Source organism: Rattus rattus, chromosome 18, assembly GCF_011064425.1.
Source record: "Rattus rattus isolate New Zealand chromosome 18, Rrattus_CSIRO_v1, whole genome shotgun sequence".
Lineage (NCBI taxonomy): Eukaryota > Metazoa > Chordata > Mammalia > Rodentia > Muridae > Rattus > Rattus rattus.
In genome coordinates, this window is record NC_046171.1 from 8,108,276 (window position 1) to 8,132,796 (window position 24,521).

Here is a 24,521-nt window from a genome sequence, read left to right on the forward strand (position 1 = left end):
GCACCAGTCCCCGGCAGGCCGTCTTGAACTGTTTGAGGTTGCCTGGGCATAAGTCGCCTGGCACCAGGAGCAGCGACAGCTCTGGTTTCAGCTGCCTCTCCTGGCTGGGAAGGTTTCTTGGTTAGAAACGACTTCCCTCACTGCCGACTGTGATCTGGAACTCAAGCCAAATAAACCCTCTCCTCTAATCAGGGCATTCATCAAATGGCTGAGCACCTTGGGAAAGAACTCTAATCTCTTGGAGACTCAGTTTCCCCCACCCATAAAATAGGAATGACTGAGAAAAGCAGAAGTAGTAAGTATCAGACCGTTCAGAGCTCAGGAAAAGTTAAAAGATGACACGGGACCCCACTCCACAAGATTCCTGCACCCTCAAAGCTCTGCAAATTGCAGGCTCCTGCCCACACTGTTTGCCCTAGCCATCCTTGGCCTCCTCTCTCTCTCTCTCTCTCTCTCTCTCTCTCTCTCTCTGTCTCTGTCTCTGTCTCTCTGTCTCTCTCTCTCTCTCTCTCTTTCTGTCTCTCTCTGTCTCTATCTCTCTGTCTCTCTCTGTCTCTCTCTGTCTCATATATACACACACACATACACACACACACACACACACACACACATGATGTTTCAAGAACAGGAAGGGTTTAATTTGGCTCATGAAGGGGTGGTCTGTCGAGCAGAGGCTGAGGAATATGAGAGGCAGTCAGAACTGAGGAATGGTGCTAACCTCTTTTACCAGTCTGGGCCCCACCCTTGAGATGATTCTACACCTGCAGTGAGGGGGGTTTTCCACTGCAGTTACCTAACCTAGAACTCTCTCATCCACCATGTCCAGATGTTGGCCCAGATGTTAATATGATTCTAGATGCTGTTATAATGTCAGCAATATTAACCTGTACACATAAAGGAAAAATATTACATATATATTTATTATTTTTTATATTTAGCAAAAAATAATGTCCTAAACCACCCACCCACCCAGCAACCATCCCGTCCCTGGCCTCACCCAAAGCCCACCAAAATAAACAAAGTCAAAAGGGTCTAATCTTTATCCTGGCTAGCCTCCAGCACCAGTCCCTGTGGGTCAGATCCTGGCCACAGTCCTGAGAGGGCTCAGTGTCTGGAGGCCTCACGCCTCTAGCCGCTGCTGTACCAAGTGAGCGTAGACATCCTGCTCATCCCTGAGCTGGTCGTGCTCCACCAGCTGCCCCTGCTTGAGCACCAGAACTTGGTCAGCATTCTGAACCGTGTGCAGCCGGTGAGCAATGACCAGCATCGTCCTGTCCCCCTGCGATCTCCAGGTCTGAAGCTGCAGAGGACAGAGCACGAGACTCAGAAAGGCAAAGAACGGGACACAGCGCCTAGGCCATCCCTGTGATGCTAAAGAAGGTCTGGGCTGTGCAGGGGGACTCAAAGGGCAGGCGACAGGGATCCGCCCTTCTCCATGGCTGTACTGCTGCCACAGAGAACGGCAGCTATGGAGGACCGGACACCCCGCACCACCACCATTCTCCATCCTGGAGATAATCCCCATTGCCAACAACCTAAGAAAAGCCAGGCACAGGCAAGGCACACTTGGTGTGTCTGAGAGGATTGACTCGGGAACCCAGGAACCTCAGGATTGCCTGCCCTAGGAAAAATAACCCACCTAATGTACAGTGGGGCGCCACCCCATGCACTGGGTCACCGGACACCAAAGGGGGGAGCCAGTTGAGCCACGTTCCCTCATACTCCATCCACCGAGATGAGTCCAAGCCACGATCCCCAGCCAGACCATCCCTGCAGTGATGAGGCTTGGGCTCTCAGCCCGTGAGCCAAAATGGCCGGCTTGCAAATTCCTTTTGTCGAGTGTTACAGCCCGGCCCGTTCTCCCATCCGTGGTACATCAGCCCTGCTCAGCTCCACACCACCTGACCTACCCCTTAGATTCCACTGTCCCCTGCCCTTCAATGCTGGTACTCCACGGCCTGCTACTTTCGGCGTCCAGGGCACTGTTAGCCTTCAGGATGAGGGACCGGGTTCTCGCTGGGGCCAGGGCAATGGCAGGCGTTGTTTCTGTCCCTTCTAGCAGCTCGCTACTCCCCCATTTCTGAGAATCAGAAAATCCCCTCCTGAGACACATGTGATCAGAAAACACCCCTCCCCGCAGGGATGGACAAGTGTTCCCTCATCCGCTTCTGTTAGCCAATCAGGAGTTTGGAAAATCTGGCAGGAGGGGAGCTGGAGATGAAGAAGAATGTAAAGTGGGACTGGAGGGAGGCGCAACGGGGATACGAGCATCGCCCCAAGAATAAATTCCATTATCTGGTGTGTGCATGTATGTGCATGAGCCTGTGCATGAGCCCATGCGTGTGCATGTGCGTGTACACGTGCGTGTGCGTGAGCCTGTGCGTGAGCCTGAGTCTGTGCATGTACATGTGCATGAGCCTATGTGTGTGCATGTGGCATGTGTGTGAGCCTGTGTGTGTGTGCATGTGCATAAGCCTGAGTGTGCATGTGCGTGTGTGTTAGCCTATGTGTGTGCATGTGCGTGTGTGTGAGCCTATGGGTGTGAGTGAGTCTATGCATGTGCATGTGTGTGTGCATGAGCCTATGCGTGTGCATGTGGCATGTGTGTGAGCCTATGTGTGTGCATGTGCGTGTGCGTGAGCCTATGGGTGTGCATGTGGCATGTGTGTGAGCCTATGGGTGTGCATGTGGCGTGTGCGTGAGCCTGTGCGTGAGCATGTGCATGTTCATGGGGGTTGGAGGGGGTGGGACAGAATATTCCCAGCCTGGTTTTTGTTTTGTTTTGTGTTTTGTTTTTCCTTAAAAAGATTCTAGAGATCAAACTCAGGTCCTCGCGCTTGCAAGGACGCACTGTATCGAACGAGCCCTCCTTGCCGCGTTTTCTCCTGCCCCTGCCAGGGTGGGCGGGGACCTGTAGTACCTGTGTTTATTCAGTTAAGTCATTTTCCCCTGGAATTAGTCTGCACAGGCGCCTGGGCAGCAGCCATCACTTGAGCATCCTCACAGTCCCTCAGGCCATAGGCAATATTGTCCTTGACAGAACCGGAGAACAGCACAGGCTCCTGCCCCACCAGAACCACCTGTGCAGAGGGGACAGGAACAAAGAACTGGTCCCTCCCTCTCTGTTCCTCCTCTTCTGTCCTCAGGAAGGACCCAGCCCTCCTTCCCAGGGGCTGCCCCACCTCCCCTCGTGCCTGTTCCTCTCATGCCCCTCCCTCTGTGGCGCCCCTCCCACCTGGCGGTGCAGGTAGTGATGATCGTACTGGACCAGGGGCTCGCCATCCAGCAGCAGCTGGCCCCCGGTGGGCTGGTACAGGTTCTGCAGCAGGGCGGCCACGGTGCTCTTCCCTGACCCATTGGGTCCCACCAACGCGGTCACCTTTCCAGGATGCAGGGTGAACGTCAGGCCCTAGAAAAACAGGGAAGAGTTAAGGGCGGCTTCCTACAGGCTGCAGAGCCTTGACAGCTGCAGCAGAGAGGTCCAGACCCACGGGGTCTCCCTCAGACACCTGGAGCACAGGCTTCTCGGGGCGACTGGGGTACGAGAAGGAGACATCTTGAAATTCCACGCGCCCCTCCAGCCTGGGAGGGGCCAGGGTCCCAGGCTTCGGCAGATTTGGCCTTCGGTCCAAGTAGGAAAAAACCTTTTCCGCGGCACCCACGTTGCTCAGCATATCCCCATACATGTATACCAGGTTCTGGAAAACAGGAACGGGCTTGTCAGGAAGCCAGGTCCCTCACACACACCACCCACCCCTGACCCAGCAGCTGTCCCTCCTCACCTGCTCCTTTACCCCCAAAAAGAACCTTTTAACGAATGATTAGGATGGAAACTCAGGGAGGGGACGATGCAATGATTGTTTTAGTTAAAGTGGCTCTGTCTCTGTTCATTTGAAACAGTTTTGGTTACTCAGCGCAGGCTGACCTGGAACGTCCCATCTTCCCCCAGGGTTACAGTGTCACAGGATTACAGACACGTGCCACTGTCCCCAGAGTAACTTCGGTGGATTTTTTTTAAAAGATGCAGAAACATTTCCGTGTTCTGATTCGCAACTGAAAAGCCATGAAATCCACACAGCACGTCGAGACACACGGCTTTCCCTCGCCGCTCTGCACTCTGGGTGCCTAGTATCATTCATTCTCTCTGTCTCTCTGTCTCTCTCTGTCTCTGTCTCTGTCTCTCTGTCTCTCTCTCTCTCTCTCTCTCTCTATCTGTCTCTGTCTCTGTCTCTGTCTCTCTCTCTCTCTCTCTCTCTCTCTCTCTCTCTCTCTCTCTCTCTCTCTCTCTCTCTCTCTCTCTCTCTCGACAGGGAATTCTTTAAAAAGCAGTCACCGCGGCCAGCTCACCTTTGAAATCATCAGAGAGCTTGGCAAGGCTCTCCACACATGAAAGACGGTTCAAGAAGTAACCGGGAAAATTATGTTCAATGCCCAAAGCAAGTGACCAAACAGAAAGAAATAGTTAAATACCTTTTTCTAATCAAAGCATACTGCTGGGTACCCCAACAGTGGATGGGATTGAGTCTCTCTATTGATGTATCCCGTCATAAGGAAGGGAACAACAGAGCACTGTTTTAAAACCGATAACTGGGCTGGAGAGATGGCTCAGCGGTTAAGAGCCCGACTGCTCTCTTCCAGAGGTCCTGGTTCAATTCCAACAACCACATGGTGGCTCACAACCATCTGTAAGAGATCTGATGCCCTCTTCTGGTGTATCTGAAGACAGCTACAGTGTACTTATATATAATAAATGAAAATAAATCTTTAAAAAAAAACATGATAAAGCAACCAATGTAGGCAGCAACACCAAGAGAGCCAGATCGCCAGATACATTGTGTCTCTCCTGAAAGGACACAGCCATAACTAGAGAGGAAGCACTAATCTTAAGCGATTCAGATTTATCTATCTGATGGGTGGGGAACAAGAGTCAGAAAGGGCCTTTGCCGTAAAATAGCTGTTACATTATGATACTACAAATAAGAACACACAGGACCCAGGCCATTGGCAACAGCACAGGACAAAAATACCCATTGCTTCAACAAATAAACAAATAAACCTGTAGACACAGACATTGTGATCGCCCAACCACAGGGTGTGCACCTGTGGAGCTCTGAGCGCCTGTACTGGAGGAATTTAAGGAGCCGTTGCTTTTAAGTGTGATAACAGCATTTGGACTACATGCTTAAGATATCTACATTCTAGAGACGCACATCGAAATATCTACAGATGAGGCTGTGAGCTCTTGAATTTGTTTTAAAATGATACGAGGGAGCTGAGGGAAAATGAACATGGCGTGCAGCTGGGAAGGGATTAGGACAAGGTTAGATTAAGGCCGGGGTAGGTAGGGTTCGGTCTGGAGACTGCAGTCAGGGATAAAGATAGTCGGAGTGAGGAAGATATCATTAGTGGCTCCCAGAGTTAGGTTGGGTTAGTGTGAATTTAGGGACGGAGTTAAGCTAGGGTTAGAGTTGGTCGTAGCTGGAGTGAGGGGTGTGGTTTGGGTTAAGGTTAGGGTTAAGATCGTTGCTAAAGCTGATAAAAGTTATCTGAGGATTTGTTATAATGGCTTTTTTAAAAGCACGTTTAAAATTATCCATAAGAAAATCTACTCTGGGGGTTGGGGATTTGGCTCAGTGGTTAGGCTTGCCTAGGGAAGCGCGAGGCCCTGAGTTCGGTCCCCAGCTCCAAAAAAAAAAAAAAGTTGTTGTTGTTGTTGTTGTTGTTGTTGTTGTTGTTGTTGTTGTTGTTGTTGTTGTTGTTAAACAAATAAAGCTCATGGCCCAGAAGCCCAGATCGAAGTCCAGAGCGTCTCATGAGCTCACGCCTCACTCACCCGGACATGGTGCCCCACTTCTCCTGATACAGCAGGAAGGAAAGCAGGCCGCCCAGGGTGACCTCCCCATATCAGGATCTGCTGCACACCGCAGTTCAGAATCAGCACCTGCATGCCCAAGGCCATTACCTGGACGGAAGGAGAAGTGAGCGAGTCCCCCAGTCCCTGCACAGCACTTATCCCCCAAAGCCTCTGTGGTCTGGCTCCTGCTCCCTCCTCCACGGGCCCTTTCCCCAGCACCCGCACCCTGCCTGGCCACCTCACCCTCCGTATGACTAAATACAATTCTCTTTTCCAGGTCTCGGCGCCACCCAGCTGTCGACATCGCTCCAGGGCCTCCTGGTAGCGGCTGACTTCCTGCTCCTCCGCCCCAAAGCTTCTCACGGTCTGCAGCCCCCTCCTGGCCTCCGCAATTCCCTGCCTGCCTTCGCCACTGCATCCTGGATCTCCTTTTTAGCACAGCCTGGAAATGGGGCAGCGGATAGACCAGTTAATGAGGCAGAACACAACAGGCAGGGGCTTCCCTCCAGCTCTTCCTCACAGCTCATGCCTTTCTTTCCAGAAGGAATATTTTGAGGGGAGGGGACCGGGAGGAGAGGAAGAAGAGGTGGAGGTGCTCAGGAGACAGCTCCGTGGTAAAGTGCTTGTCCCCAGTGTATCACACACACATAGAGATGTGTGCATCTCACACACACACTCTTGCCCCCAGTGTGTCTCACACACTCACAGAACACAGGAAGTAGGGAATGAATGTAAATTGCTGAGCTCTCTCTGTTAAGCACTGTGGGATATATGTGCTGTTCTGTTTAACTTTCATTCTAAAGTGAATACTTGCACCTCATGTCAGATGAGGAAAGAGACAAGTAGTTAAGAAAGATAGAGACCTGGCCCAGCTGTTCAGAGAGCTCACGGCTCTTCCAGATGACCAGGGCGCAACCCCCAGCACACAAACCACGCCACGCAACTCCAGAAAATCAGGGGCTGTCTTCTGGCCTCTGTGGGCACACATACACACACACACACACACACACACACACACACACACACACACACACACACACTCCACAGGCACGCATATACTGTCTGCTGCGCATGCGCCTACGCCGCCGCGTGTGTAAATAAAATAAAATCATCGTTTTAAAAGGTGGAGCTGTAATTCAAAATGGATCAAAGACCTAGATGTAAAAATTAAAACTGTAAAAACACTTTTTATAAAGATTTATTTTATCAAAAACTCAGGTGACAGCAGATGCTGGCAAGGATGTGGAGAAAGAGGAACACTCCTCCATTGTTGGTGGGATTGCAGACTGGTACAACCATTCTGGAAATCAGTCTGGAGGTTCCTCAGAAAATTGGACATTGAACTACCTGAGGACCCAGCTATACCTCTCTTGGGCATATACCCAAAAGATTCCCCAACATATAAAAAAGACACGTGCTCCACTATGTTCATAGCAGCCTGATTTATAATAGCCAGAAGCTAGAAAGAACCCAGATGCCCTTCAACAGAGGAATGGAAACAGAAAATGTGGTACATCTACACAATGGAATACTACTCAGCTATCAAAAACAATGACTTTATGAAATTCATAGGAAAATGAATGGAACTGGAAAATATCATCCCGAGTGAGGTAACCCAATCACAGAAAAACACACATGGTATGCACTCATTGATAAGTGGCTATTAGCCCAAATGCTTGAATTACCCTAGATACACAGAACACATGAAACTCAAGAAGGATGACCAAAATGCAAATGCTTCACTTCTTCTTTAAAAGGGGAAACAAGAATACCCTTGGCAGAGAATAAGGAGGCAAAGTTTAGAACAGAGGCAGAAGGAACACCCATTCAGAGCCTGCCCCACCTGTGGTCCATACATATACAGCCACCAAACTAGATAAGATGGATGAAGCAAAGAAGTGCAGGCCGACAGGAACCGGATGTAGATCTCTCCTGAGAGACACACCCAGAATACAGCAAATACATAGGTGAATGCCAGCAGCAAACCACTGAACTGAGAACGGGACCCCCGTTGAAGGAATCAGAGAAAGGACTGGAAGAGCTTGAAGGGGCTCGAGACTCCATATGAACAACAATGCCTAGCAACCAGAGCTTCCAGGGACTAAGCCACTACCTAAAGACTATACATGGACTGACCCTGGACTCTGACCTCATAGGTAGCAATGAATATCCTAGTAAGAGCACCAGTGGAAGGGGAAGCCCTGGGTCCTGCCAAGACTGAACCTCCAGTGAACGTGATTGTTGGGGGGAGGGTGGTAATGGGGGAGGAGAGGTTAGAGGGATGTTGGACCGGAAACCGGGAAGGGGAATAACAATCGAAATGTAAATAAGAAATACTCAAGTTAATAAAGATTAAAAAAAGAAAGAAAGAAAGAAATTAGGGAAACGAAAAGAAAAAGATTTATTTTATTTTCATTTGTGTGTGTATATATTGAGTCTGCATGTGCACGTGAGTGCAGGTGACCCTGTTCACAGTGAAAAGGCCATCCAGGTCATGGCGGTCTTTGTAAATCATTCATCCGTTAGGCAGTTAAGCAGCAGCTGCTGTCCCAAGATGGCAGCTGACTTGAGTCACCCAAGGTCACACAAGACTGTTTTGCCTCAGGAAGGCTGGGCTCAGCGGGTCCTTTGCCTCTGAGCGGAACCGTTATCCCCTCAGAGTTAACCACAAGACCCAGCTGCAAAGTGTGGGTTCTGGATTGAGCCGTTTCTGACTTGTGGTGAGCCTGCCAGTGCCTGGAGGCCGTGATAAGCACAAGCTTCTCCAGGACACTGACCCTGGACACGGCCTGACTGTGCATGCAGAAACACCCCCAAAACAGCAGCCCCTCAGAATCCCCCTCCTCTGCCATCTCTGCTGCAGCCACTCTGGTGTCTCTATCAGTCCTCTCCTGACGCCTTTTCCTGTCTTGGTGAATTCCGTCAGAGCCCATGTGTCACTGGCCTACCCATGCTGTCCCCAGCATGTCCACTAACATCCAGGATAAATGTGGAATACATTTTAAAAATACAGTTATAAAAATATAAAGAGTATCTTTTTAAAACACACCAAGAAAGAAAGGAGGAAAGAAAGAAAGGAAGGAAGGAAGGAAGGAAGGAAGGAAGGAAGGAAGGAAGGAGAAAGAAAGAAAATGGGCAAAGGAATTTCTCTAGCCTAAGAGTCAAAGAGTAACCAAAGGCATTGCATGGTCAGGTGTCAAATGTCCCAGAAGCATAGGAAAGTGCACGTAACGTCATTGATGGTTAGAAAAATGTATGCCGAAGCCACAATAACCAACTGTACCACGCCATGTTGCGGGGGACAGTGGCTTCTGTTCAAATGAGAAATAAAATGAAATGACCATGCGTTTGGGGGAAACGTGGAGGCTTGTGCTCAGAACTGTGGCCCGAAAGTGAACAATACGGTGAGTTCCACATCTGTGTGATTTATTACAAGAGAAAGCCAGAAGGTGGGACTGACACCCAGCCTCAGGACCACACACACACACACACACACACACACACACACACACACACACACACCACACACACACACACACACACCAATACACACACACACACACACACACCCACACACACCACACACACACCACCTCACACACACCCCACACACACACACACCACACACACACACACACACCACACACACACACACACACACCACACACCTATCACCCACACACACCCAACAAATACACATACCACGCATACCCCACACACACACATCCACATCACGCACACACCACACATACACACCACACACACACACACACACACCTCACACACACATGCACACGCAGACCACACATAAACACACACACAGACCACACATCACACACATCCAATTACGTATGCTGAGGGTAAAGGGGAGACTTTCTAGGGCTGGAGAGATGCCTCCATGGATAAGAACATCGGCTGCTCTTCTAGAGGACCTGGGTTCCATTCCCAGCACCCACATGGTGGCTCACAACTGTCTGTGACTCAGTTCCAGGGGACCCAATGCCCACTTCTGGCTTCCTCAGGCACTGTACCCAGATCATTTGCATGCGTGCAAGCAAAATACCCATACGTAAAATAAAAACAAACAGAGCGAAAACCTCCTAAGACGTCCGTCACTGATTCACGGTCACTGGGGGACATGACAGACTCTGAGAAGCTCGTGAGAGGCAGAAAGAGGCCCTGCTCACCTCCCTCTCTGCCACAGCTAACACATGAACCACTCCTGCTTATAGATCGAGTGAGTCCCCAACCTCCTCAATTCAAATGTCCATCAGTGAATGACTGAACTAAGAAAATGTGGTACAAGCATACAATAAACTGTAGGGGCTGGAAAGGGGTGATCTGTCTGTCTGTCTGTCTGTCTGTGTGCTTATTTATCTATCTTTCCACCCACCTACCCATCTACCCATCCATCTGTCTGTCTATCTATCTATCTATCTATCTATCTATCTATCTATCTATCTACCTACCTGTCCATCTGTCCATCTGTCTGTCTGTCTATATACCTACCTATCCATCTGTCTTTCTGTCTATCTACCTACCTATCCATCTGTCCATCTACCTACCTATCCATCTGTCCATCTGTCCATCTGTCTGTCTATCTGTCTGTCTATTAATCTATCTATCCATCTGTCTATCTATCTATCTAGTGTATCTATCTACCTACTACTACCTATCCATCTGTCCATCTACCTACCTATCCATCTGTCCATCTGCCTGTCTGTCCACCTGTCTGTCTGTCTATCTATCTACCTACCTATCCATCCATCCATCCATCTATCTACCTACCTATCTATCTACCTATCCAGCTGCCTGCCTGTCTGTCTGTCCATCTATCTATCTATCTATCTATCTATCTACCTACCTGTCCATCTGTCTGTCTGTCCATCTGTCCATCTGTCTGTCTGTCTATATACCTACCTATCCATCTGTCCATCTGTCTGTCTGTCTATCTACCTATCCAGCTGTCTGTCTGTCTGTCTGTCTATCTATCTATCTATCTATCTACATACCTACCTACCTACCTACCTACCATCCTGGGATTTGCAGGTGGAAGCCACCTCTACGCTTCAGCCTTCTCCAGGGTACTGTGACATGTACACATACCTGATGGCGGGGATTGTACACCTTCTCAGCTGCTATTGTGAGGGGCAGGTCCAGCAGGGAGAGGAAGGTGAGTCTCGGGGAGACCTGGAGCATGAAGTAGTACAGCCCCACCACCTTCACCAGGCTCCGCAGCAGGATATTGGCATTGTAAGGAAGCCAGCGGCTCATCAGGGAGGTGTCCGAGCTCAGCCGTGAGTTCAGCTCCCCTGGGGGGGCGGGCAGAGAAGATGATGAAAACCCACTTTCTGCAAGAAACCCAAAGATCTCCCCCTGGCTTCTTCTCATCCCTCATCCTTTACAAAGAGACTGGGCTAGACCTCTACCCTGCTCTAAAAGAAAACTGCCAGGTTCCCGCAGGCAGGCAGACAGGAGAATGACTGAGGACTCCAGGAAGGGCCAGAGGACAGACGCCAGTGGTCACCTGTCTTGGTCTCCTGAAGAAAAAGGTCTTGGCGCAACAAAAGATGAGAAAGCTGCTCTGTGCGCAGGTTGATCCTGGACATGGAAGAGGAAGGAGCCTCCCTGGCAGCCTGCAGAGAGGGAGCTGGGGGTGGGGTGGGAGGGGGCAGGCAGCAGAAGGGCAGGGGTGGAGGGATGGAGAGAAGGGGGAGGGGAGAGATCGGGGTAGTAAACGAGAGGCAAAGGGGAAAAGAGAGAGTGGTGAGGACACACAAATAAGCAATGAGGAAGGGAAGACACGGAAGCTAGATGTGGGATCACCTTACAACCGGTACGAACCCCAAGTGCTCAAGGCTCGCTGGTCACATGTGCTTCCAAAGGAAACAGCAGTAAGTCCCTCCCTCCCGTTCTGTGGATAACCCCAGTCTTCACATGCAAATTCAGTTGCCATATTGGATGAGAAGACACGAAATGGTGAGCTCTGGGTGTGTGTGTGTGTGTGTGTGTGTGTTCAAAGGATGACATCAGATGCCTTTCTAGATCACTCTTCACCTTAGTTTTTGAAGACCGGGTCTCCCACTGAACCTAGAATCCACCATCTCTGCTAGATTGGCCATGCACCATCGCCATGAGATCCACCTGTACTCACCCCACACCCTGAGACTCGCAGGGCCTGGGTGATGAAGATTCGAACCCAGGTCCCTATGTTTGCACAATAAGCACGTAATTCACTGAGCTACCTCCCTAATCCAGGAGGGACAGTTCTGAAAGCAAGGAGCAGCGGGATGCTGCCTGGGCATGAAGCTGAGGCCCAGAGTGCAGTACAGAGGTCTGTGGATGGGGACACTGAAGGGGGGACATCTTTAGGAAGGACCAGGGGGAGCGTGATACACTGAGGTTCCGAGCACACGAGTGAGAGGTCAGCGTCCCTAACTGGCAACAGTGTCCCTGAAACAACTGGGTTTATAAAACAGAGCTAAGTGTGAAACAACATCTGAGAATCACCCGCCATGATGACCTGAGTTAGTGCAGAGGGAAGAATGTTTTTAAGAAATCAAACTGTGTAAGCCATCTCAGGAGATAAAGGCACTTGTCACCATGCCTGGTGTGGACCTGAGTTCCATGTCTGGGCCCCACACAGTGGAAGGACGGGGCTGACTCCAGCAAGCTGTCCTGGGACCCCTAGTGCATATGCCTACCCTTGTTCACAAAAGGAAGACAGGCGTGCCTAGTTTAGAACAGGACACACTTAAGGATCCAAGGCAGGAAAATCCTCCAGACAGAGCAGATTCGAAGGTAGAAGTGAGTTCCATAGATGCAGAAAGAGATCAGAATGAACCACAAAAGCCAAGCTACAGAGATACCAAAGAGAGACAAAGCCCGAGACAGGAGAACAGGGAGAACTGACCCATAAGGGGTTCACAAGAGAAAAAACAAAACCAGCAAAACTAGAACGGAGGCCTAATGAAGGACGAGGGAGAGAGAAGAAACACACACACACACACACACACACACACACACACACACCAGAGAGAGACAGAGAGACAGAGACATACAGAGAGACAGAGACATACAGAGAAGAGCCTGCACCTTCTCGCTGTACCTGAGTCCTCTCTATCCCAACCAAAGCCCAGCCAAGCAGAGCATTTTATTTGTTTGCTAGAAACCTCAGGGCTTCTGGTCTGTATAAAAGGAGCCAAAGACAGGCTGGAGAGATGGCGCCAGAGGCTAAGCGCGCTCTCTGGCTGCTCTTCCTAGAGGTCCTGAGTTTAATTCCCAGCGACCGCCTGGGGGCTCGCGACCATCTATCCTGGGATCTGGTGCCCTCTTCTGGCAAGAAAACATACAGGCAGAACACTGTGTACACGTAATTTGTGCTGTGTGCAAACAACAAAGTCAGAATGGAAGGCCCTATCTAGTAGTGGGTCAACTGCAGCGACCTGAAGTCAATCATCTCTCACCTCCCAACAGAGAATAAGCACATGAAAAAGATGGGCCAAAAGGCGTCTGGGTCAAAATCACCTCCCAGGATGTCAATCACACGACCGGAATAATGAGGGATTAACGTCTCCCTGAAAGAGACAAGAAAGATAAGGAGAGGCTGAGCTCTGGCCCTTTCTCCCTCCCTCAGTGGTCTCTCCCTCTCACCCCACAGCCATCATAAGAAAGATGAAGGCAACGATGAGGAAAGGCAGATCCGCTTGGACAGCCTCAGCAACAGATCATATGGAGTGCTCTAATTCTCCTGGCCTGGTTCCTTCTCCTGTGCTCCAGCCAAGGCTCAGCACAGCCCACACGGCAGGCTCAACGCCGGCTCCATAGCCAGCAAGCAGCCAGCCCCAAGAGGCAGAAGCCACTCAAGTACTGAGGTGCTCATGGTGCTTCCCACCAGGGCTCTTGCGAGAAAAAACAGGGCTGGTCAGGCAGAGCAAGGCAGAAAGGTCCCCACAAAGTCTCAGCAGCCCTCCCACTTTTAGCAGTCCCCACAGCACTCCAAGTCGCAGGGTGCCCTCCAGCCATAATCCTGGCAGCCCTGGGAGAAGCAGAGCCCAGGAGATCTTTGTAGGCAAACCTGCAAAGCCAGGTCCATCAGCAGCAGAGAGGCCCAGGGCCCGGTGGGATTAGCGCCATGGTGGGGTTCATGTGGAAAGAAAGTGAGAAATTAGGGGCTGTGGGAGTTCCAAACCTGGTCACCACGGGCCTCCTGACCCAACACACACTGAGGCTCCTTTCACTGAAAGGTCCCTCCCTAGTCAAGTCTCACTTAGGATTGAGGTCATGCTGCCATTCTAACACACACACACACACACACACACACACACACACACACACACACCCACGCGCGCACACCACGGGGGGAGGATCCGCTGCCACTGTGCCTGTCTCCCACTGCGCCTGTCTCCTCGAAGCTTGTTGGTGTTAGAGCCAAGAAGACTCAGTCCCCAGACACACTGCCCCACCACCATTCCCCGAGTCCTTAGAGCCAGGAAACCCGGTGCAGGGGCAGGATGCGGGTGAGTTCAGTAGCCGTAGAGGGCTTGGGACAGGAGGTTCCAAGCATGGGCGCTGGGCCAGGGGCGCCCGAGAGAAGACCAAGAACGCAGGGCAAAAGAGTGGAGCAGAGGACCTTGGGCAAGGAGTGAGAGGCAGGGGACCTGAGACACTGGGTGGGCAGGGCCGGGCAGAGGACTTGATGCCTCAGAAGACCAAGACAGGGACAAGGAGTTAGGGAAACTGGAATGGGGACACCAAGGGGATCTGGGAATGGACTCACCTCTTGCTAACGCTCGGGTTCTCTCCAAAAGAACTCCACTGCGGCTGCGGAGCGGCAATTCCAGGAGAGCTTTTGAAATCTGCTTCCTCCCAACTGGTCTTCTGGGTGCAGCGACGCCTCACAGTGAGCGCGCGCCGTCCTGGGCTTGCTTTCACTTGCTGCTGCGGGTCGCAGGCTGCACACAGCCGCCAGCAGATGGCGCCTGTCAATCTGCCAGGGGATCGCCCCAGGTCCCCAAGGAGGCTCGTCCTCCGTGGCTGAGGCTTCACAAAAACTGAGGGTCCGAGATGCTTTTGAAAGAGGGGAGAAAGGGGGGCTGCATTTTCTCTGACCTCAGAACATATGTTGGAAGCCCATTAAACTGGGAATACAGTTCAGAGGTAGAGAAAAGTTGCCTGAGACCAAGATTCGCTGTCCAGTAAGTAGGTTTGAGGCAAGGGAAAGAGTAGGGGGAGGTTAGGACAGAAAGGAGCAAGGAGCATAGGCCGAGGAGAAAGGCGGAGGGACGAGAATAGTCATGGAGAAAGGGGGAGGAGAGGGAGAAAAACGGAGGAGGGCGTGGCTTTAGGTCCCCTCCCAGTCAGGGGCCCACACTGAATCCCAATTCTCAAATCGCTTTGGAAAAAGGGAGAAGAAGGAGGAAGGACAGAGGCTGAAGGAAGAGAGGCCTGAGGTTTTGTTTGTTTTGTTTCCCATGCAAGCTCAAGAATAGGAGTCTGGGGTAAAATGGGGCTAAGAAGGCCTCAGCCCTATCACCAGGCCAAAGGTTCCCTTTCACAGATTTTGAACCCAGGGCTCTGGCCTTGTCCTCAGACTTTCTTCCCCAGCACCCAACACTTGTGGTGAAGGCCCGGGTCAGTGCCAGGGCCTGGCAGCCCAGAGATAGTCAGAAGTGACTGTAGGCTAACACCATTGAAGGGGGAGAGATAGTCCTACCTGACCCGCTCCCCAGAGCCCAGTTACAGCATAAATCACCCCCCCTCAAGGGAAGAGGCCTCACAGAACAGGATGAGGCATTGGGTTCCATTCTCAAAAACAGCGTCCACCAGAGCACAACACGCTGAAATGACTCAATGGGCTGAAACTACCTATGAAGGAGAAAATCCCTAGAAATGTTGGTGTGACTACCATGAGTCACTTGAAGTTCAATGCTGAGGAGGGGAGGGTGACACAAAAGCAGGTCCTGCCAGGTGGCTATACCCATCTGCCCCTGGTTTTAGGACCAACCACACACACACACACACACACACACACACACACACACACACACCGCCCACACACACACCCACCCTCTTACCCCCCTGTGGAGAAGGCTCCCCGCTTGGCTGTCCTGGCTCTCAGAGTCCCCAACCCATGACCTGGCTCTTGACCACTCCTGCACTGACAGAAGACCCAGGGTCCTTTCTTTTCTTCACTTTTTCCCTGCTTCCCCACCCAGAGAGTCCTGCTCACCTCTCCTCATTGTTTTGATTTTACCTTGCAGCCCGGGCAAGGAAACATCATGAAACTGAACCCCTCAGACACATCTTACATTCAATATCTAATGTCACGGAAGGCTACTTGAGCCTTTCCGCTTATTGTCATAAAAGTCCCTCCCAGTCATCCCAAACATACACTCTAGGGGCCACACGGAGTCCCGAGACCAAGACGCCTCCTGGAAGGGTTGTGGATGGGTGACAGGTCCTCCTGAGAGATGGGGCCCGAAGGAAGAACCTGGTGAACCCCTTCTCAATGGAAGTGTCGTCTGACTTCCTGTTTGCTCCCTAGCCCTCCCTCCAAAGGACCCCACGGCCTGACCCCATTCAGCCACAACACAGAGACATGTAGAACTGTTTTTCTTTTATTGTACTTAGAAAGTATCCATGAGGGCTGGCTGAGTGAGAGGGTAAACAAAGATGTCTCCATAGCCTCAGAGCTTTGTCTCCAGCCCAGGTTGGGCCCGTCTTTCTCCTAAGACTGAAGTAGTCCCAGGTCCCTGAGTCTGCCAGCTCCTCAGGGCCGGGAGGAGGTCTGCCCAGCAGTGATCATGGAGTGGCCTCTCGGTACTTGTGCAGCAGGTCACTGACGTCAGTGCTCTCCACTTTCACCCAACCGTCTTTCTTCATGTGGTACACTGTGAGTAATTGAGAAAAGAACATGGCGTCAGGCCTTTCTTCAGCAAGCAGTGAGTCTCTGTCAGGATGATGTGGTGTAAGCAGCAGTCCCTGACATGAGCATTAAGCACCCACACCCCGCGCCCCCACACACAGGCTGCAAACCTCTGTCTGGGACTTCAGTGTTCTCACATCTGACAATCTCTACTCGTCTCCCCCGAGTCTCCCAATCTGAGCTCACCCCCTTCTCCCAGGGGCTGGGGGAGCCGTGGCTTCCCCAGGTGCTGTGGGGAGCACCCAGCTCTTACTGTTGACAACTCCTCCAGAATAGCTGTCTCTGTGGGTAGCATAAACAATAGCTCTTCGGGCAAGGTCGTAGGCCTCCTCAGGACTGAGATCCTGCCAGTACCACTGTCCATCACCCCAGAGGCATAGGTGTTCCCGCTGCCTGTGGAGAACATCTGTCCCGAGAGCCGAGTCCCATTGTCATCTACGTAATAAAGTCCCGGTCCCTAGAAGATGAGAAAACATCCCGAGCTGACCTTGGAAATGGTTTATTGATCAAGTGTGACTTGCGGAGAGCGGGCAACCTAGTGTCACCACCACAGAAACATTTGCTTTAAGACGGCGCACTTTAAGGGGGCTAGAGAGGATGGCTCAGCGGTTAAGAGCACTGACTGCTCTTCCAGAGTTCTGGAGGCTCGCAACCATCTGTAATGGGATCTGATGCCCTCTTCTGGTGTGTCTGGAGACAACTACATACATTAAATAAATAAATAAATGTTTTTAAATAAAAACCTGTAACAATGTATTTATTAGAAACAAAACAAAAGACAGGCCACACTTCGGTAAACATCAAAACCTGGACCAAGCACAGGGGAGGGGAGAGCTCAATGGGTAAGAGACCTCTCACCCAGGCGGGCATAGGGGCAGGCCACCCACCTTCTTGTCCCAGCCGCAGATCATGCTGCCCATGGAGAGGCCCATACCCCGGTACTGGAGCATCATGTTGGAAAGTAGCTTGGAGGCTGCAGACACGGAGATGCGTTCCCCATTCCGCAGATAGTATAGCCTGTGGGGGGAGGAAGGAGGCCTCAGGGGTAGCAGGAGCATTCCTTCCCATAGAATGAGGGAGAAGGGATTGTAGAGGTGTGTTTTTGGAAGGTGTGAACCCGTGTGACGTAAGGATAAAGAGAGATTTAGGATCTAAAAATCTCTGAACCACATTTTTAAAAAGCCTAGTGAATGGCGCCATCCTTTCGGTTAAATAATTGCCAGATTATCTGGTTTATACACAGGGACACAGGCTAGGGTTTGGGAGAATTTTTAATCACACAAAGGCTTTAAAAACCTTATGATCGGGCTGGGGATTTAGCTCAGCGTAGAGCCGCCTAGGAAGCGGGCCCTGGGTTGGTCCCCAGTTCAAAAAAAGAACCAAAAAAAAAAAAAAAAAAAAACCTTATGATCACCACAGCAGACCACTGAGTGGTGTAGGAGACATGGGGGTGCCCAACAAAAGATTAAAACCTGCCCACCTGCATTCCTGGGCCAACAGCCTCTCCAGTACTGACAGTCGGCTGCACAACCAGACATGGTTCCAAGCAGGTAAGGGTTAATCTCGATCACCTTGTTCACCCTTATGGTAGCTGAAAGAGTTTTGAGATCCAAGTAATGAGCCCCCGGCTCTCCCTGATGCACTCTAACTCAATGCCCGCTTAGGTGCAGGCCTTAAGCTCTGCTGAGAGGGCCTGGCCGCTGGAGCACCGGGACTCACCAATGTAACTTCCTGCGGAGGCCCTGGAGTCCACCGCCACGATGACTCCATGCTGGAACTTGAAGGCCAGGGTGGTTGTGCCGTGCGCCATTTCAATCTGAACCTTCCTTTCCTGGTCATCACCAAAGGACCTCAGGAATTCAGTGGGCTGAGAGAGGGAAAGGGCCTCAGTTCTAGAAGGCTCCCGGCAGGGTTTCGGGGTGAGGAGGGGTCTGCAGACCCTAGAGGGCAATGTCTCAGAAAGCAGGATCTAAGCCAGCTTTCTGCCTTCGGGAACACGGGAGCAAAGGCCATAGTAGCCGACTTCAAGGTGTTTCCTGATCCGTGGCTCTTCGGTTCTCGAAAAGCACATTTTAATAACGATTCTCCTTTTTAAGGTAGAGGGTTGAGACCCAGGCCACCTAACGTGTCCTAGGATACATAGGGAGGGCTGCTGAGGCCAGGTTAGCCTCTCAAGTTCATTGGTCTCCCAAGACAACTGTGCAGTCCCTGTAGTCGTTAGTCGTGGGTCTGTGAAGGCATGGCGAGTTGTGCATGGTATCTTGGGGGGGCACCAACCATCTTCTCAGTCTCTCTGTGGCCCCCTCCATGTGTGTGTGTCTCTCCCTCTCTCCTCCCCCACCCCTTTCTCATCCTCCTTCCAGCCTTCCCATGTTAACTAACTTCAGGGCTGGCCTGGATGCTGCTCTCCTGAACAGCCCCCTCCATGCTTCCTCACCTCCCTCAGACCCAGGCAGACAGTCCTTCCTCCGTGCCGCCACCACCACCCACCCCTGCATCTCTCAAGAACCCTACAGTCCCACCTGCATTCCCTGGGAAGCGCAGCTCCGGAGCTTGCACGGAGAAACTGTGTGTCCTGGGTCCGAGCGAAGCCTGCTTCCTGCATCCACGGCAGCCCACTCGGGCCGCTGTCCCCGAGGAGCGCCGCACAGATCCAGTAACGCCATGACTACTTAGCCCCGGAGATCCGTCGACTCTCCGACAAGGAAGTGAAAGCGAAAGCCACAGCACCAAGAGGAGGGAACCAGTCCCCCACCCCCAACCCCTGCCCTTTCCGAGTAGAGCCCAATTAGCGGGTGTCTGAACTAAAAATATGTTGGGGACAAGTTTTCCTGACGCCACGTCGGTGAAAACCAGCTAGAGAGTGGGCTGTGGGATAAAAGAAGAGGTGCGCCTTCGGAGGCCGCCTAGCAGTGGGGTACCTGAGGACTCACAGTCGGGGCGAGGGGCATCTTCTGGGAACAGCTGAGGACTGGATAGGGTCCTGTCACATTAAAGAGGTTCTCTAGAAAGTTGGAACCCAAGAGAAGCACTGAGCAGATTCACCTAGGCGTGCGTCCTGGGGATGGGGGCAGCACTTAAATGAGCATCGTTTTATTGAAACTGGAAAATGCTATAAATAGTTGCACGGGGCCTTTAAGTCCTGAGACGACCAGGGGAAAAAAGATGGGGAAGGACGAACCAAGGAGAGGGCACAGTTCGGGTCTTTCTATGTGTCCTTTCTAGGGCCCCTCTCGGTTCAACAGTCTCACTACCCTGAGGCAACCCACGTGGACGCTCCCTTCTGCCCTGGGCTGTTCACGTCGCGCAAGTCAGAGCTGACCGCTCCTTCCGTGAATCCTAAACCCCACCTCTCTTTCCAACCTTTGCGGACCTTATCTGCCCAGCAACTGCTGACGTCACACCACCGGGCCCTCCCTGAGTGGAAGAGATTTACTGGCTAATCCTTTCCGTTTCATTAAGATTACTCCGGCGTGTGCGGCTGAGGAGGTGAGAGGTTCAGAAAAATCAGAGCCGGCGAGGTAATCCAGTCTGGAGTTCTGGAGTCCCCCACCCCCACCCACCTGCGCTGCCGCGCTTCCTCCAGCCTCAGCGGGGAAGAGAGGGGCTCCTAGATGCAGCTGCTGATGCCTTGGAGTGTGGGGACAGAGGGGCGGCCGCCTGGCCCTGCTCAGCACTAGGAGTCGGTGGGTGGGTAGGGAAGAGAAATGAGAGCGCCAGGAAGATGATGGACCCGGCAGTAAAACAGAATTCTGAAGAAGAACGGGACACTGGGCTGTGTGTGGGGAAGGGTGCTGGCTAACTCATCGAGCAGTTTGTGGGAGCTAAGAAAACAGGAGAAGCCACGGTACAAAACACCAGTTTTATTATAAAATATCGAGAACCCAGAATACCCATAGGCCAGCCTATGCCTTTGGTTAATTGTGCTATTTGCCCTTCTCTGTACATTTTGAGCGTTTCTTCTCATTCTGTCCCAACGCCACATAAGCCAGGTTTGTGGCGCATGCCGTGATGCAAACTCCACTGAGACAGGAGACTCAGCAGCTCAGTGTTAGCCTGGGGTACCTACCCCCCATCCCCTGTCTAACAGGGCGGGGCCGAAAAACATTGGTGGTAAATTCCGGGCATCTCCTAGAGGTTATATTTTTCTCATGTAACAAACACCATCGCTCCTCAGCTATCTCCGTGGATGTGGTAAAATCTTTGCTCCCAGGTTCTCCGCCACACAGAGCAGAGGACAGCAGGGGAGGGACTTCCGCGCAGCGTGCAGTCCAGAAGCCGGTCAGTCTGAAGGAGCACCAAGAGCCTCCACCATGGACCGGTAACACCTCCTCTCCATGAGCTGCAGGTGGGTGCCCTGCTGTGCAGACAGAGCCTTCTTTGAGGAAGAGGATGTGGTGGGCCCGCTCTGCCAGGCTGCTGGGTGATCAGAAGAACACCGAGAGGCCCACTGGGCTCTCTCATACAGGAGCCGCTGGACCTGCAGAAACACACAGACCTTACAGTCCGGGCCTCTCGGTCCAGGAGGCCCCTGTGCTTCCAAGGCTGGGACACATTGTCACTTCCCAAGGATGCCGATATCCCGGGTCTGGGCGCCTCTCCAAACCTTTGATTATTTTTAAGGCGTCTTCTCAAGAGGTGGTACAGATAGATGAAGAGCGGGAGCACGAGGGGAGGGACTGCATAGTCTCTCATCTCTATCCAGAACCGGGATTTTTTTTTTTTCGAGCTGGGGACCCCGAACCCAGGGCCTGGCGCTTGCTACCAAGCGCTCTACCACCGAGCTAAATCTCCAACCCCTAAGCCGGGAAATTCTTAAAAAAATTATTCTTCTCCCATATATTATATTCACTGCTCTTCCTCCTCCTCCCTCCCAGTCCCTCCTCCTCACCCCACCACCACGCCTCCATTTTCCTTGGGGTGGTGGGGAGCAAGCCTCCCAAGGACATCAACCAAACACCACATACTAAGTTGCAGTAAGACTAGGGTTGCCTCGTCCAGCCTTAAGATGTGGGGATATTTTTTTTGCATTCAAGAATACATATTAATTTATGCTTTGAGAATGTCACGCATGAATATAATGAAATATAATCTCACCTCCTCCTCTTCACCTCCCATTGCTCACCCCATACATCACCTTTCCTATGTCATACACATTTCTAATAACCCACTTTATTAACTGAGTTAATAAACCCAGTTTATTAACTGAGAAGATTGTTTATAATTTATTTTTGTTTTAGGTTCATTGGCATTTTGCCTGTGTGAGGGTGTCAGAAACCCTGGAACTGGAGCTGCAGACGGTTGTGAGCTGCCATGTGGTTGCTGGGAATTGAACCCAGGTCCTGTGGAAGAACAGCCAGTGCTCTTAACTGCTGAGCCATCTCTCCAGCCTCTAAGCTGGGAAATTTTATATCCAATTTAGAGAAATGTAATGCAGGGGCAGGGGCTCAGCAGTTAAGAGCACTGGCTGCTCTTCCAGAGGTCCAGGGTTTGAGTTTCAACATCCACATGGTGGTTCACAACCATCCATAAGTCTAGTTCAGGGATCCATACCTTCTTCTGACTTTCAAAGACACTAGGTACATACATACATACATACATACATACATACATACATACATACAGGCAAGACACTCATACACATAAAATAAATCTTATTTTTTAAAAAAATGTAACAGTAACAAAGAACACGAGAATTTGGATGACTCGTATCTGGACCCAGGCTCCATTGCTCGATTGCTGTGTGACTTTTGGAAGGTTAATCAACCTCTCTTATCATCTACAGAACAAGCGCAGCAAAGGATTCTGATAGGCAAAGTAGTGCAGGGTGGGATAGAACGTCTGAAACACAAAGCAGGCTAAGCCCACACAGACTCTTAGGTCAGGAGCTCCATTCACTGGTTCCTGGTGTCCTGGGGAAAAGCCAATGGGAACTGAGAATTCCCAGGACAGGTTTGAATAGTTATGTTGTTGGTGTAACTAACACAGGATGAATAACAGAAGCAAAGCTCCCATGGGAATGAGACTTCAGGAAGATGACACAGCAGGGTGACCACACCCTCCAGAGGCAGCAGGGGAAAGATTACCAAGAATCTGAGGACAGCATGGTCTCCAAAGTGAGGTCCAGGCCAGCCGAGACCACACAGCAAGATGGCTCAAAAAGACAGAAGATAAGAACCAGGGCCTCACCCGTAGCTGGTTGCCAGCATCCAGGGCACTGGTGGCATCGTCCAAGATAAGCAGGCGTGGCTTCCGGATCAAGGCTCGGGCCAAGGCCACCGCCTGTCGCTGACCTCCTGACAGCTGGTTCCCAGTCTCACCTACCTCTGCAGAGACAAGAGTCCAGCTGAGAAGTCGATAGGTGTGTACACACGCACAGACACACTTCTGTACACAGATACACAGACACACTCATATACACAGACACTCACATACACACACATACACACACATACACAGACACACACATACACAGACACACACACATACACAGACACACACACATACACACACACTCACACACACACACACACACACACACACAGACACACTCACACACACACAGACACACACACATACACACACACACACACAGACACACACACATACACAGACACACTCACATACATACACACATTCACACATACATACATATACATACATACACACTCACATGCACACACATACATACATACATAAACACACAGACACACTCACATACATACACACATATACACTCACATACACACACATATATATACACACATACACACACATAAATTCCCTAAGGGTATGAGACACACTCACATACACAGATACACAGACATAAACACACACATACACATTCACACACACATATCCATATATATACACAGACACATATACACACTCATATACACACACATACACACTCATATACACACATACATCACATACATTCCCTCAGGGTATGATATACACTCATGTACACAGACACACATACACACTCACTCACACACAGACATACACACACATATACACACTGACACACACAGACATACACACACACATATACACACACAGAGACATACACACACAGTCACACATACACACACACACATACACACACACATACACACAAACACAGACACATACACACACACACACACACACACACACACACACGCACACGGCTTGACGGGCAGCTGGAAAGGGAGGCCCTCTGCAGGGGGATGGAGTCCTGTGAATCTTAGAAACAAGAGTTTCAACTACAAATCGGTATCCAAGGGTCAGGAGGGATTGAATAATAAAGGCAGGGGTGGTTGCAGTCCGGATGTGAGAAGGCAGATACCTGTGTCATAGCCCTGAGGGAATCCAGAGATGAAATCGTGCGCTCCGGACTCCATGGCCACAGCTGTGATTTCCTCCATGGTTGGAGTCCGTGTCAGGCCATAGGCAATATTTTCCCGAAAACTTCTTCCAAATAGCAGCGGCTCTTGTCCCACTGCGGCCACCTGAGGTGAAATGTGAAGAGGAAATGTCATTGGCTGGGAACTGAAGAGTCACAACCGGGTGCACACCATACGGTCACGTGCCCTTCTATACACAGCCCCGACTCTGCTGGCCCCGACTCTGCTGGCCCTGACTCTGCTGGCCCCGACTCTGCTGGCCCTGACTCTGCTGGCCCTGACTCGCTGACCCTGACTCTCTGAAAGGGTTTTCTCAGACAATTTTCTCTTGGCTTGCTCTCCTCCCCTCCCC

At 51.2% G+C, this 24,521-nt stretch overlaps 2 protein-coding genes and 3 pseudogenes across 3 annotated transcripts in view; 2 read left to right on the forward strand and 3 right to left on the reverse strand.

Annotated features, from left to right (window-relative positions):
- Positions 1–24,521, forward strand: part of LOC116887415 — a 496,132-nt pseudogene that overhangs the window by 232,629 nt on the left and 238,982 nt on the right.
- LOC116887417 (RT1 class I histocompatibility antigen, AA alpha chain-like) overlaps positions 1–24,521 on the forward strand; it is a 431,868-nt gene that overhangs the window by 218,208 nt on the left and 189,139 nt on the right. The window lies entirely within an intron of this gene.
- Tap1 (transporter 1, ATP binding cassette subfamily B member) overlaps positions 1–24,521 on the reverse strand; it is a 50,676-nt gene that overhangs the window by 19,435 nt on the left and 6,720 nt on the right. Inside the window, exons 9-10 of the mRNA XM_032889000.1 lie at positions 24,112–24,274; positions 22,971–23,107 (exon numbers count right to left, since the gene is read on the reverse strand). Of these exons, the coding sequence (XP_032744891.1) occupies positions 22,971–23,107; positions 24,112–24,274 (300 nt within the window). The remainder of the gene's footprint in view (positions 1–22,970; positions 23,108–24,111; positions 24,275–24,521) is intronic.
- Positions 1,121–13,991, reverse strand: LOC116887555 (annotated as a pseudogene).
- LOC116887434 lies at positions 16,456–17,773 on the reverse strand (annotated as a pseudogene). The gene is made up of 3 exons (XR_004386214.1): positions 17,669–17,773; positions 17,035–17,238; positions 16,456–16,746 (listed from the first exon to the last, which is right to left on the reverse strand). The product of XR_004386214.1 is annotated as a proteasome subunit beta type-8-like (transcript).